Genomic DNA, 16,100 nt, shown 5'->3' on the forward strand with positions numbered 1-16,100 from the left:
TACATTTTCCTCGTGTCTGTGTGGGTTTCCTCTGGATGCTCCAACATAAGAACATAAGAAATAGGAGCAGGAGTAGGCCATCTAGCCCTTCGAGCCTGCCCCGCCATTCGATAAGATCATGGCTGATCTGAAGTGGTTCAGTTCCACTTTCCCGCTTTCTCCCCATAACCCTTAATTCCCTTGCCTACCAAAAACCTATCTACCCGTGTCTTAAATATATTTAGCGAGGTAGCCTCCACCACTTCAACGGGCAGAGAATTCCAGAGATTCACCACCCTTTGAGTGAAGAAGTTCCTCCTCAACTCCATTCTAAACTGCCCCCCCCCTTATCTTGAGGCTGTGCCCTCTAGTCCTGCTGTCCTTTCTGAGCGGGAAGAATCTCTCTACCTCTACCTTATCTATCCCCATCATTATCTTATACGTCTCTATAAGATCCCCCCTCATCCTTCTAAACTCCAACGAGTACAGACCCAGTCTATTTAGTCTCTCTTCATAGTCCAACCCCCTCATCTCCGGTATCAGCCTAGTGAACCTCCTCTGCACTCCCTCCAAGGCCAAAATATCCTTGCGCAAGTGTGGTGACCAAAACTGCACACAGTACTCCAGCTGCGGCCTCACCAGTGCCCTGTACAGTTGCAGCAAGACCCCCCTGCTTTTATATTCTATCCTCCTTGCTATAAAAGCCAGCATCCCATTCGCCTTCTTGATCACCTGCTGCACCTGCAGACTGGGTTTTTGCGACTCATGCACAAGGACCCCCAGGTCCCTCTGCACCGTAGCATGCTGCAGCTTTTCGCCCTTTAAATAGTAATCCCTCCTACTTATTATTCCTGCCAAAGTGGATAACCTCACACTTGCTAACATTGTACTCCATCTGCCATCTCCAGTTTCTTCCCACAGTCCAAAGATATACGGATTAGGTTGATTGGCCATGCTAAATTGCCCCATACTATCAGGGGGACATCCATATCAGACTCCTATTTATTGACTGCAGCTCAAGCTTTAACACTATTATTTCTAAGAAACTCATCTCCAAACACCGTGACCTGGGCTTGGCTCCTCCCTCTGTGACTGGCTCCTGAACTTCCTTATTCACAGACCTCAATCAGTAAAGATAGGCAACAACACCTCCTCCACTATCATCCTCAACACCAATGCCCCACAAGACTGTGCCCTCAGCCCCTTTACTGTACTCCTTACACACTTATGACTGTGTGGCCAAATACCTCTCCAAATTGATTTTCAAGTCTGCTGATGACACCACCGTAATTGGTTGGATCTCAAACAATTACGAGACAGAGTACAGGAAAGAGATACGAAGTGTGGTGAACTGGTGCGACAACAATCTCTTCCTTGATGTCATCAATTTCAGGAAGTATCATGGAGGACACGGTCCTGTCAACATCAATGGGGACGAAGTAGAAATGGTCGAAAGTTTTGAGTTTTTCCATCTCTAGATCACCAACATGTGTGCCAACCATGGTATCGGCATGCAGGGAACAGGAGAAAAAACAGAGGTGTTGGTGGGCTTTCTTAACTATAATGCCAGCTTGCAGAGGCTAGGAGAGAAAGTAAAGAAAGCCCACCAATGCCTCTACTTTCTCAGAAAACTAAGGAAATTTGGCATTCCGCTACAACTCTCACCAGCTTTTATAGATGCACCAGAGAAAGCATTCTTTCTGGTTGTATCGCAACTTGGTACGGCTCCTGCTCTGCCCAAGACTGCAAGAAATTACGAACGGTCGTGAACAAAGCCAGTCCATCACTTAAACCAGCCTCCCACCCACTGGCATTGTTTACACTTCCCACTGCCTCGGAAAAGCAGCCAGCATAATTAATGACCTCGGACATACTCTCTCCCACTTTCTTCCGTCAGGGAGAAAGATACAAAAGTCTGAGTAATGTACCAACCGACTCAAGCTTCTTCTCTGCTGCCATCAGACTTTTGAATGGACCTACATTGCATTAAGTTGATCTTTCTCTACACGCTAGCTATGAATGTACCACTGCATTATGCATTCTTTTCTTTCCTTCTCTATGAATGGTATGCTTTGTCTGTATAGTGTGCAAGAAACAATACTTTTCACTGTATACTAATACATTTGACAATAATATAGTCCCATCCTTTCTGAGTCAGGTCTCTATTATAACCACAGTATCAGCCCCATGTGGCTAAGTTTTAAAGTTTATTTATTAGTGTCACAAGTAGGCTTACATTTGAAAATCCTCTCGTTTGGGTGCACTGAGGGAGAATTTATCATGGCCAGTACACCTAACCAGCATGCCTTTGGACTGTGGGAGGAAACTAGAGTGCCCTGAGAAAGATGCAGACACAGGGAGAACGTGCAAACTCCACACAGACAGTAACTGGGAATTGAACCCAGGTCCCTGGCACTGTGAGGCAGCAGTGCTAACCACTGCATTCACATACTTTGATGTGGGTGTGCCGGCGTTGGACTGGCGTAAACACAGTAAAAAGTCAGGTGATTCACCTGACGAAGAGGGAAACCTCGAAAGCTTGTGAGTCTATTATCAAATAAATCGGTTGGACTAAAACCTGGTGTTGTCAGACTTTTTACTGTGTTCACATACTTTCACAGGTGACCTAATTTAAGTCTTATAACATTCCTACTTGCTGTAACCCCACCTAACTTTTTAACTTTAGCACTGCCTCTCCCAGTTCTTTGTGCATCTTGCTTTACCTATTCTATCTCTTGGTTACAATCCTGTGGCCAGGTTAATGTAAAGTAAAAAAGTTTATTTATTAGTCACAAGTAGGCTTACATTCACACTGCAATGAAGTTACTGTGAAAATCCCCTAGTCACCACACTCCAGCATCTGTTTGGGTACACTGTGGTACAATTTAGCATTGCCAATTGACCTAACCTGCACATATGCAAACACTCTAGAAGGACATTGGCCCTGGCTTTGTTTCGGTACCACCGGTAAGAGTTGTACTGGTCCCATCTCCTGGAGAATCAATCCCGATATCCTGGGAATCGAAAGCCCTCCCTCCTGCATCACCTCTCCAGCATACATTCATCTGCTCTGGTCTCCCATTTTTCTACTCACTAACATGTGGAATAGGGTGTAAATATTCAATTTCTCCAATCAGAATTAATTCACCTGAACTTTTCCAGTGATGGAAGGAACTGAAATTTAACAACATTGAGCCTAGAATCTGCATTAAATCTTGGGGTTAAATGCTACCACTAATTGTTATGCAAGTATGTAAATTAAATTACTCATTATGTGTCCCGGCTTTGTATTTGCCGACCCACCACAGGGTCTGCTCATGAATGTGCACTCATTGCGCATAGGGGTTTTACACTACTGGGTATCAAGCCAGCACTGGCCTCAGGCAGAGGAGTGGCCCTCTTCTTCTATATGACTGGTTTACAATGGGGGAGGAGATGCAGAGAGGCGGCAGCTGAGTGGCTTTGCAATGGGGGAGGAGATGCAGAGAGGCGGCAGCTGAGTGGCTTTGCAATGGGGGAGGAGATGCAGAGAGGCGGCAGCTGAGTGGCTTTGCAATGGGGGAGGAGATGCAGAGAGGCAGCAGCTGAGTGGCTTTGCAATGAATGAAGACATGGTAATTGATCTTTTGGCCTGAATTCTCCGATGTCATACGCCCGCTGCCAGCCAGAACGGAGAATTTTCACTGTCAGTTCACTGCAGCAGCACTGGAAAAGCAGCACTGGAAAATCCCCACTGTGGGCGAGGTTGGGGAATTCTGGCTTTTAGCTCCATTTGAGCAGAGACTGCAAGTTGTTTGGCCAGACCGGCATTATACAAAAGACTGTTTTCAAGGGCGGCACGGTAGCACAGTGGTTAGCACTGCTGCTTCACAGCTCCAGGAACCTGGGTTCGATTCCTGGCTTGGGTCACTGTCTGTGTGGAGTTTGCACATTCTCCTGCTGTCTGCATGGGTTTCCTCCGGGTGCTCCAGTTTCCTCCCACAGTCCAAAGATGTATGGGTTAGGTTGATTGGCTATGCTAAAAAAAAAGCCCCTTAGAGTCCTGAGATGCGTAGGTTAGAGGGATTAGTGGGTAAATATGTCGGGATATGGGGGCAGGGCCTCGGTGTGATTGTGGTCGGTGCAGACTCGATGGGCTGAATGGCCTCCTCCTGCACTGTAGGGTTTTTATAATATAGTATATCCAACAATGATCATTTTTAATCCTTCAATGACTTGAATCAATATTCAAAGAGTCATTATCAATATCAATATCAATTTAGACTGTTTTGTAGAAGAGTCGTGTGGATCCAAAATGAGATTTTCTTGTTGTTCACGCCAGAAGGATCTTCCAATCCCACTGATAGCACATCCTTGCTGCGGGTTTCCCAGTGGCAGGGGATGGATTCAATGGGAAATTCCAGAAGATCCAGCTGCTGGCCAAGATGAACTGCCTGGTGACACTCAGAAGGGGATAGAATATAAAAGCAGGGAGGTCTTGCTGCAACTGTACAGGGCACTGGTGAGGCCGCAGCTGGAGTACTGTGTGCAGTTTTGGTCACCGCACTTGCACAAGGATATTTTGGCCTTGGAGGGAGTGCAGAGGAGGTTCACTAAGCTGATACCGGAGATGAGGGGATTGGACTATGAAGAGAGGCTGAATAGACTGGGTCTGTACTCGTTGGAGTTTAGAAGGATGAGGGGGGATCTTATAGAGACATATAAGATAATGAAGGGGATGGATAGGGTAGAGGTAAAGAGATTCTTCCCGCTCAGAAAGGACAGCAGGACTAGAGGGCACAGCCTCAAGATAAGGGGGGGGCAGTTTAGGATGGAGTTGAGGAGGAACTTCTTCACTCAAAGGGTGGTGAATCTCTGGAATTCTCTGCCCGTTGAAGTGGTGGAGGCTACCTCGCTAAATATATTTGAGACACGGGTAGATAGGTTTTTGGTAGGCAAGGGAATTAAGGGTTATGGGGAGAAAGCGGGAAAGTGGAACTGAGCCACTTCAGATCAGCCATGATCTTATCGAATGGCGGGGCAGGTTCGAAGGGCTTGATGGCCTACTCCTGCTCCTATTTCTTATGTTCTTATGTTCTTAACACAGGGGCGAGAGGGAGTCAATTTCCTGACAGTTAACTGTTTTTTCTCTCCACAGATCCTTGCAGATCCGCTGTGTTTAACCAGCATTTTCTATTTTTATTACAATTTGTACTGAACAGCTGTTAAAAACTTAATTCTCCCCCCTCCCTCACCCTTATTTTCTTTCAATGCACTCTCAATATTATTTAAATGCCGTAGCCCAGGTATCTTGTTGTGCAAGAGCTATTGTCACTCCGTGCCTGAAGATATATTTATTGTGTTCGTCTTACTCAGAAGTTGTCAAAATCATTAATTATTGCATCATAGGAGACAGTTTGTGCTTCTTTCCAATCACTGTGTTTTCCAGTTTGTTATACATCTAATTTCCGGCATTTTTGTCTTTAGTGTTATGAAAGGGAAATATTTTTTGGCCAACCTGTTAAAGTTTTACTGAAGATGTTAGAATCATAGAATCCATACAGGGCAGAAGGAGGCCATTCAGTCCATCGAGCCTGCACCGACAATTATCCCACCCCGGTCCTATTCCAGTAACCCTGTATATTTACCCATCTGACCTGCTGACACTAATGGACAATTTATCATGGCTAATCCACCTAACTTGCACATCTTTGGATTGTGGGAGGGAACCCACACAGACAGTCACTGAAGCCAGGAATTGAACCCATATTCCTGGCACAGTGAGGCAGCAATGCTAACCACTGTGCTGCCCTTACGAGCAGGTTACATAAGGAAAACTGGTGGATATGATGTATTTGGATTTTCAGAACGCTGTTAGTAAGATCCCATTTAGGAGATGAGCAAGCAAAATTAAGTAATTTAGGTTTGGGGGTAATACATTGGAATGCATAGAGAATTAGTTAACAGACAGAAAACCAAGTAGGGATAAACACAGGTTGGCAGGCTGTGACCAGTGGGGTACTGCAACAATCACTGCTTGGCCCCAGCTTTTCACAATCTATATCAAGGATTTGGATGTGGAGACCAAGTGGAATATTTTCCAAGTTTGCTGGTGACGCAAAACTTGCGAGGAATGTGAATTGTGAGGAGGATACAAAGAGGCTTCAAAGGGATTTAGACAGATTAAATGAGTGTGCTAGAAAATGGCAGATGGAAGGTAATGTGGAAAAAATGAAGTAATCCACTTTGGTAGGAACAGCAGAAATATCGAGTTTCTTAGATGAGGAGAGATTGGGAAGTCTTGATGTCCAAAGGGCCCCAAGATTTCTTGTTCATATGTCACCAAAAGCTAACATGTACGTGGAAAAATTAAGAAGGAAAAGCAGTCAGTGAAGAGGAGATAAAGATTTTACGGATAGATATAGATAGGCGAGGAGAATGGGTCAAAATTTGGCAGATGGAGCTTAACGTGGATAAGTGTGAGATTATCCATTTGGCCAAAAAAATAGAAAAGGCAAAATATTATCTAAATGGAAAGTATATTCAAAATGTGCCTTGGCAGAGAGATCTGGGTACCTTTGAAATGCCAAATCATGTGTGAGAAACACAGCTCACAGTTAAACAATTTAGTCAAGTCACGTTCTGAAGGAGCAAGATTTTATTTGACGTTCTTGCAAGACCGAGTGTCTAGCGAAATAGGCACACTTTACATAAATTGGCAGCACATTTTATACTTTTTTTACAAGCATTGTAATGGCTTTGCAATATGTTGTTCTCCCCTAATTGGTGGTCCCTGTCCCATTTATGTGTTGTCATTCCCCTATTGGCTCGAGGTGTCATCCTCTCTATTCCCCATCTAACAATGTCTCCTGTTATCACAAGAGTGCATTAGCAAACTCATCCATCTTATCTAACACGGTTACATGTCCAGTTCAGATTGGCGGTAATCAATCCTTTGCCAACCTAATCACTGCTGTCCCAACCATCTCAGTGACCTTTTCCCCCTTCTATGCTTAGTTGTAAAAACAACATATCTTGCAGACCATTTGCTTTTTGTAACTTGGGCCTCTTACATTCCTTCAGGATGTGGTGTATGCTTCACTGCACATCACACCTCTGATGTTATCTCCACATCACAGGCAGTCTTTTTATTATCCCTAACTATTGCTGTGTTAGCAGCATCGAACCTTATGTCCTATGTTTGTGACTAAACTCACAGTTGTTTCCATAATGTGGGTTATCAATGTGCCTGACTATATTCAGTCTACTTAACTTTAAGCTATTTCTCTATGCTCTACAGATACATGTGTTAACAGCATCTTTACCTATTGCTCACATCATGTATCACAGAAAGTTGGTGTTTGTTGTAGGTGGGCCAGATTAGGCTAATGACAACATAAATAATCATGAGTTTAAAACACTAGGACAATACTGACATGAAGTGAATGATCTTGGACTAAAGAATGTACGAACAAGAGACTGTTAATTTAAAAGGCAGTTTAATTAAACAAGTATTGTTCATTTAAATATGTATTATTTCTTAGAATGTCATTGGCTGAAGTTTTACAAAATACAAGGTACAGCAAGGTCTGATGGGATCAGGCACTCAGAAGGGAACCACATTTTTGTAGAGCAATGGATTGCTGAACGTGAACATTTTTATCAGTAGATGTCAGGAACAAAATGGCTTCCAATGCCAGCTCAATGAATAGAGTCAAGTTGTGTCGATAAAACAGGTGCAGCCAGACACTTTCTCAGGGTCCGGCTTATAGTGACGCGAATATGAATCTGTAGGAATATTAACTTCAGTCTTTGTGTTGCTGAACAATCAAGGGAGAAAGCATCCGAAAATAAGGATAACTAAAATCCCATGAGGTCAAGATGTAAATTGTTACTGGCTGGAGTTGTTGAAATAGACGGTAATTTACTGATTTGTATTAATGTTTGTTTACTGGATTATGCCCAGCGGAAAGGTGGGAATTAAAATTCTGAGAAATGTATAATTTGCTTTACACAGGCATTGTATTTTAGAGTGGTATTGGGTTTGTCAGAGCTGTCTAGTGGGCTGCTGAACCATCTAATATCATTTTCCCATTCGAACGATTGGGCAATAAAGTCACGTGTTTTAATCAGGACACTGGATTCGTGAGTCGTGAGTATTTAGCTTAAATTTTAGCAAAACACAAGCTCAAAAGAAAACCTCCGTCAACAACTTTGGCACTACGAGCAGGGTGACGGTACTGGCTATGGATGGCAGGATGCGACTCCTAAGAGGGAGTATGTTTTATTTTAACCACTCCAAGTTGTTAGAGGAGTGCGTGTCAGGTTATCAGAGCCTTAAGCTGAATCGACGTAAGGAATTGCGAAAGTGTCATTGCACAGTAGACCGCGCTCAAAGACGGAGGGGAGCATGGACGGACACACGCTAGCACTCTGCAACAACACAGCTAAAAGCCATGCAGTGGCGAAAGACGCGGGAGGTTGGTTGCGCTCAATAAGGAGGACCGGGGGTGAGAAAGATCGCACAATGTTCCGCCCAGCAGAGCTAAAAGCCACACAATGGGGAAGCAATTGGATAGAGGGAGAGAACTGCACCAAGAGTAAGGGAGGTATCAGTGCTGGAGGTCCTTATTGAAGGACAGGAAAGTTAATGCTAAGGGTGCTTGGTAAAATAGAAAGTAGTGAGAATGCTAAAGAGAGCTCTAGAGGTCCTTTGAAGGATGGGAGAGTAGTAAAAGTCTCGTATGTGTTGAGAGTGGAACTCAAGGAGTTTAAAAGAGAGACACTGTAATTTTTATGCAAATAGCCTGTAGCGCACACAGACACACACAGTGGGTTAGAAGGCTTAGAGCCCCCTCGTGTGGTCTTTTAGAGTATTAGAGACAAAATCTGTGAGACAAAGGGTGTTCACTGGTGACAGGCAGTTCTGATGCAAAAGATTTGCAGTGGGGAGCAGAGGATAGATAGTATGATACAAGTGGTAGAGACGGAGCACGGGAAACCAATAAAGAAAATGATAGAGAATGGGTATGATCCGGATGCGTCTGATGTAGAAGGCATGGTGGAAAGGACAGTCGAAAAACAAGTCCAAAATGGCAGCTGTTATATTAGCTGCCCTAATAAGAAATCACCTTCAGGAGAAAGCTAGTGATAAGCAGATAGCAGCAGAAATGGCAGCACAGAAAGAAATCAAAAGTACACCCATAGAGAGAATAGTAACGCGATGATTGTATCCTCCACACTCAGGAAAGTCAGACAAAGCTGATCTGGATATTGAGAGTTCCTTAGAGGGGGGAGAAACAAAAAGTAATGGCAATCTCCCTTAGTATAATTCGGTAATTCCATCTATTCTTGTAGCTCCACTTCAAACTGTAAGGAGAAGTCCCGCCCAAGGTGAGGAACAACCTGTCGTTACCAAGATGTGCCGCTGTCGGCAACAGAGAAACATGTTTGTTAATAAACTGGGCCCGTTACGTCGCAATCAGAATTCAGCTTTTTGGGAAAGTATGGATGAGATGAGAGGATCATAAGTCAGATGATGTGAGAGTATTGGTGAAGGGAAAGTTAGCTGGCAAATGTTGCCCAATGTCCTAAAAGATAGAGGTTGGATAATTGTACCAGGTTGCAATGACCAACAAATGTGTGAGATTGGACGAGCTATAGGTAAAGGCCATGCCAACTGGACTCGAGTAACCCTAATTAGAATTAGAGGAATTTTGTGGAGGATTATGCTGTACTTGCCAAACCTATACAGAACCTGATTAAGGGAGAAAAAGTTAGTGGTGAGAAAGTAGTATGGGGAGGCACAGAAGCACACGCTGGCTCAGCATTAAAACAGACTATGGTGAGAGCCCCAGCTTTGGGACTGCCAGATCTCAACATGCCTTTCCACATCTTCTGTCAGGAGAATGACGGCATGCAAGCTGCAGTAAAAACCCAACAGCACAGGGACAGATTAAGACCAGTAGGGTATTACTCCACCCAAGTAGATTCAGTAGCCAGGGGAATGCATCGATGTGTAAAAGCTTTAGCATGTGCCTCCTGGGCAGTAAGTGTATCAGACCACTCACCTGATGGAAAAAATAATTCTCCACAGTCCACGCACAATCGTCCAGCTTTTAGAAATAGCGAGACTAAAAGGATTTCTATGGAAGACATTCAAAGAGGGAGGCAAATCTTTTGCTAGGAGACAACAATGTAAGTATCAGCAGGGATGTAAGAGAAAATCCTGCAAGAGGATTAGCAGTGCAAGGATGTATAGTGGAAGTGACAGAAGGGTTAGCAGCAAAAGGAGTGATAAATCTGTATGTAAATTGAGCCAGGCCATATGTTAATGGTGAACACCATGCAGCATGGGTGGTGGTGAATGATGAAAGAACAGTGATCGCAGGAGAACAAATCCCAGTGAGTAATTCAGCACAAGTAGCAGAGTTGTTAGCTTCAAGCAATGCTTTAGAATGGGGTGAAGGAAAGTGGGTAATTGTGTTTACAGCCAGTTGATATCCAGTCAAGAAGGTGTATCGCAAGCTTGCCTTCATTGGCTGGGGCATTGAGTTTAAATATTGGCAAGTCATGATGAGACAGGTAAGGTTGTGAAAGAGCTGTTGGAACAGAGTCCAGAAGGAATTTAAACAGCAAGTGTGGCAGCAGCACAAACCAGGGAAGTCACAGACATTGATGTGAAAAAATACAGGAACCGGCATCAAAGGAAGAGAAACGGGAATGGGAAAAACACGGAGGACAGAAAGGTCAGAATGGCGTAGGAGAAGGGAAGATAGAATAATAGCCCTGGAAGTAATACAACAGACCATATTGGAAGCATATCATAGATTAGCACACACGGGTAGAGACCACATGTACAATCTGATAAGGGGATGTTGGTGGTGGAAAAATATGGAAAGAGACATGGCAAGATATTGTCAAAGGTGCTTGCAGTGTGCCCTAGTGGAACCAGGTCATCCCTGCAGGGTCAAACTGAGGAATCAATCATGGTCTAAAGGACCATGGCAAAATTTGCAGATGGATTTTACAGGGCCCTTACCCAGAGTGCAAGGAAAGGCCGATTGCTTGGTAATCATTGATCAGTTTACCTAGTGGGTAAAAGCACTCCCAAGTAAAGATGCTACAGCCAAAACAGTGGCTTTGATATTAGCAAATGAGATAATACCTTGGTGGGGAATGCCTCTTCAGTTAGATTCAGATCAGGAACCCACTTCACAGGGGAGGTTTTAAGAGAGGTCTGTAAAACGTTGGGATTAAAACAAAGGTTTCACATACAATACCTCCCCCAGAGTTCAGGAATAGTACAGTGGATGAACAGGACATTAAAGAACAGTCTAGCTAAGGCTATTTTATGGGGAAAAAACAATTGGGTACAGGCTTTGCCTGCAATAATTTTTGACAGTGCGCTACTCCTTCTAGAACAATAGGGTTATCCTGTTTTGAATTAATGATGGGAAGAGCAATGCACCTCCCAGAGGAAGCGTTAGCAGGAGGAGGAGAACTTGAAAACAGCTGAGGAGCAGTGTTTCAGTGCATGAGAGATTTAATTGATCGTTTGCATTCTCTTAAAAGACAGGTGGCTACCTTGCAGCAGCACAGACTGGACAAAACTAGAATTATAGTTTTTTTTAACTGTAATCCAAGTGTTAGTACTAATTGTATATTTGAAATTTGGATTGCATGACTTTCTGAACACAGCATCAGTGATGGTAGTCAAAGTAAAGAAGAAGGTCTCCAGAAACCAAATCATCCTTTAAGGACTAAGATTAGTTACTTAGACACATCTATTGAGTGAAATATTTTCCCTTTCAGTTTTCAACCACCAAAACCGTAGAGGGTTCGTCCTTGGCGATTCAGGGCGTACACGACATCCATGGCAGTAACAGTCTTGCATTTGGCGTGTTCGGCATAGGTAACCGAGTCCCGAATGATGTTCTCTAAGAAAACTCTCAGGACTCCATGGGTTTCTTTGTAGATGAGGCCTGAAATGCGCTTAATGCCCCCACACCGAGCGAGCCGATGAATTGCAGGTTTAGTTATTCCCTGGATATTATCGTGGAGAACTTTACGGTGTCGTTTGGCCCCTCCCTTCCCAAGACCTTTCCCACCTTTACCTCTACCAGACATCCCGCCCTGACAGCGAGTTCAACAGTCACATCTATTTAGTGAACTATCTTGGGCTAGCCAAGGGTCAAGAGAAGGGGACTGTTGCAGGTGGGCCAAATTAGGCTAATGAAAATATATAAGAACATAAGAACATAAGAAATAGGAGCAGGAGTAGGCCATCTGGCCCTTCGAGCCTGCCCCGCCATTCAATAAGATCATGGCTGATCTGTCGTGGCTCAGTTCCACTTTCCCGCCCTCTCCCCATAACCCTTAATCCCCTCTCTTATCAAAAACCCATCAACCCGCTTCTTAAAAATATTTAGCGAGGCAGCCTCCACCACTTCAACGGGCAGACAGACAATACTGACATGAAGTGAATGATCTTAGACTAAAGAATGTAGTGATAAGAGACTGTCAATGTAAAAGCAGTTTGAGGACAGCACGGTGGCACAGTGGTTAGCACTGCTGCCTCACAGTGCCAGGGACCCGGGTACAATTCTGGTTTTGGGTCACTGTCTGTATGGAGTTTGCACATTCTCTCCATGTCTGTGTGGGTTTCCTCTGGGTGCTGCGTTACCTCCCACAGTCCAAAGATGCGCGGGTTAGGTTGATTGGCCATGCTAAATTGACCTTAGTGTCGGAGTATTCAGTGTTCTGACCAATGGAACCAAGCATGTCAAATGCCTTCTTCATCACTCTGTCCACCTGTGACTCCACTTTCGAGGAGCTATGAACCTGTATCACGAGATCTCTTTGTTCTGTAACGCTCCCCAATGCCCTACCGTTAACTGAGTAAGTCCTGTCCTGGTTCGATTGACCAAAATGTATCACCTAGCATTTATCTAAATTAAACTCCATCTGCCATTCGCCAGCCCACTTGCCCAATTGATCATGGTCCCATTGCAATCCTAGATAACCTTCTTTACTGTCCACTATGCCACCAATGTTGGTGTCATCTGTGAACTTACTAACCATGTGTCCTAAATTCTCAACCAAATCATTAATATAAATGACAAATAATAGCAGACCCCAGCATGGATCCCTGTGGCACACCACTGGTCACAGGCCTCCAGTTTGAAAAACAACCCTTTGCAACCATCCTCTTTCTTCTGTCATCAAGCCAATTACGTATCCATTTGGCTACCTCAGCCTAGGTCCTGTGAGATCTAACCGTATGCAACAACCTACCATGTGGTACCTTGTCAAAGGCTTTGCTAAAGTCCATGTAGACAATATCAATTGTACTGCCCTCATTGATAAAGTAAACGTAGAGTGAATATTTCCCTTTGTGAGAAATCTAGAACAAGAGGTCACAGGTATAGGTTGAGAGGTGGTAGATTTAAAACTGAGATGAGGAAGAGGGTGGTGAATTTGTGGAACTTGCTGCCGATAGCATGGTGGAGTCAATTATTAAATTGTTTCAAGAAGGAGGTAGATATATTTCTGATAAACTACGGTTATAGGGAACAGATAGGGAGGTTGATTTGAGACTAGGAAGAAAATCAGCCATGATCTGATGGAGTGGTAGAGCAGGTTCGAAGGGTTGAATTGCATACCTCTGCTCCTAATTCCTGTGTGATCCTATGTAAGGGGATTTAGTACAAGCGTCTTGCTGCAGTTGTATAAAGCCTTGGTAACATCACAGCTAGAGTATTGTGTGCAGTTTTGGTCTCATTGAACATAGAACACTACAGCACAAACAGGCCTTTCGGCCCACAAGTTGCGCCGATCATATCCCTACCCACCATGCCTACCTATAACCCTCAATCCCATTAAATCCCATGTACTCATCCAGAAGTCTCTTAAAAGACCCCAATGAGTTTGCCTCCATTACCACCAACAGCAGCCGATTCCACTCACTTACCATCTTCTGAGTGAAAAACTTACCCCTGACATCTCCTCTGTACCTACTCCCCAGCACCTTAAACCTGTGTCCTCTCGTAGCTCATTGCCTCAGGAAGGATATATTTCACATAAAAAGAGTACAATGAAGGCTTGCCAGACTAATACCCAGGATGGTGGGTCTGTCCAATGAGGATAGAGGAGATTGGGCCTGTAATTTTTCTAGAATTTAGGAAAATGAGAGATGATCTCATTGAACATGCAAAACTGAACAGGGAGATGCAGAAAGAATGTTTTCCCTAGCTACGGAGTCTAGGACCAGGGGCATGGTCTTAGAATAAGAGGGAGGCCATTTAAATGAGAAGGAATTTCTTCAGTTAGAAGGTGGTGAATCTTTGGAATTGTCTATTAGGAGGGTTGTGGAGGCTCAGTCATTGGGTGTGTTCAAAGCAGAAATTCATAATTCTTTTAGACACTGGCATCTTGGACCTTAAAAAGATTAGGAAAGGTAGATGGGAATCAGGAGAAAATCTTTACTTGGAATCATGCCTAGCAAAAGGAAGATAGTTGTGGTTGTTGGAAATCAATCATCACAGTCACAAGACATCTGTGCAGGATTTTTTCAGTGTCCTAGGCCCAAACGTTTTCATTGTTTCTTCAGTTCTTTTTCCTACACCAAAAGTTCAGAAGTGAGGATGTTTGCTCATGAGTAACAAAGAACAGTACAGGAAAAGGCCCCTTCGGGCCGCCAAGTCTGTGCCGACACAGATGCCTCTTTAATATTTTCTTGCCTCTACGTGGTCCACATCCCTCTATTTCCTGCCTATTCATATATCTATCCAGATGCGTCTTGAATGTTGTTAAAAAAGTCTGTTTCCACTACCATCTAGGCATTCACCACCCTGTGTGGAAAACTTGCCCCTTACATCTCTTTTAAACTTCCCCCTCTGACTTTCAACCTACGCCCCCTCAGTAATTGACTCTTCGCCCCTGGGGGGGAAAAACTCTATCCAAGCCTGTCATAATCTTGTAAACCTCTATCAGGTCCTCCCTCATCCTTCTATGTTCCAATGAAAACAATCCAAGTTTGTTCAACCTTTCTTCATAGTCCATATCCTCCAAACCAGGCAACATCCTAGTAAATTTCATCTGCACCCTTTTCAATGCATCTTCATCCCTCCAGTAGTGTGGCGGCCAGAATTGTGCACAATATTCCAAATGTGGCTTAACCAAAGTCTTATACAGCTGCAACATGATTTTCCAATTCCTACACTCAATGCTCCAACCGATGAAGGCCAGCTTGCCATATGCCTTCTTGACCACCTTATCCACCTGAATTGCCACCTTCAGGGAACTGTGGATCTGCATGTCTAGATCCCTCTGAATGCTAATACTTTTAAGAGCTCTATCATTTACTGTATACTTTCACTCTGCAATAGACCATCCAAATCACATCACCTCACATTTGTTTGGGTTAAATTCCATCTGCCATCTTTTGGCTCAGGCCTCCAGCCGATTTATATCCTGCTGCATTCTCTGACAATCCTCCTCACTATCTGCTACTTCCCCAATTTTTCTATCATCTGCAAATTTACTAATCAGACCACCTACATTTTCCTTTAAATCATTTATATGTGGAACATCACCTGTCACAGACCTCCACTGCTACTCTCTGCTTTCTACGCCCAAGCCAGTTTGGTATCCATCTTACTAGCTCACCTTGAATCCCATATGATTTCATCTTCTGTATCAGCCTGCCATGAGGAATCTTATCAAAGGCTTTACTAAAGTCCAAGTGTACAACATCCAGTGCCCTGCCCTGGTCAATTTTTCTTGTCACTTCCACAAGATCTCAATCAACTTTGTGAGACACAACCTCTCCTTCACAAAATCATGCAGCCTGTCACTAATAAGCCTATTCTCCTCCAGATGCGAATACATCCTATGCCTAAGGATCTTCTCTAATAATTTCCCCATCATTGACGTAAGGCTTGCAGACCTGTAATTTCCCCGGATAGCCTCTTCGTAAACAGAGGAACAATGTTAGCTACTCTCCAGTCATCTGATACCTTGCCTGTGGCTAAAGAGGATATAAAGATTTTGGTCAAGACCTCAGCAGCTTCTGCCCTTGTCTCTCTCAGTATTCTGGGATAGACCCTGGCTTGTCCACCTTAATGTTTATCGAAACCTCC

The 16,100-nt window shown here is 43.9% G+C and overlaps 1 protein-coding gene across 6 annotated transcripts in view; it reads left to right on the forward strand.

Moving 5' to 3' along the window:
* Positions 1-16,100, forward strand: part of sacs2 (sacsin molecular chaperone 2) — a 122,839-nt gene that overhangs the window by 29,667 nt on the left and 77,072 nt on the right. For 2 of the 6 annotated variants that reach the window (XM_080183215.1, XM_080183217.1), the window contains exon 1: positions 8,134-8,235. The exons of 2 other annotated variants lie outside the window; for them this stretch is intronic. Coding sequence is in view for 1 of the 4 variants with exons in the window: in XM_080183213.1 (XP_080039339.1) it covers positions 8,415-8,438 (24 nt within the window). In the remaining 3 variants the exon portion in view is untranslated. Of the gene's footprint in view, positions 1-8,133; positions 8,236-8,270; positions 8,439-16,100 lie in introns of those variants that run through there. 2 more of the 6 variants (XM_080183213.1, XM_080183219.1) reach the window with 2 other exon arrangements.

This window comes from Carcharhinus amblyrhynchos, unplaced genomic scaffold (assembly GCF_965287045.1).
Source record: "Carcharhinus amblyrhynchos unplaced genomic scaffold, sCarAmb.v2.hapA chromosome_186, whole genome shotgun sequence".
NCBI lineage: Eukaryota > Metazoa > Chordata > Chondrichthyes > Carcharhiniformes > Carcharhinidae > Carcharhinus > Carcharhinus amblyrhynchos.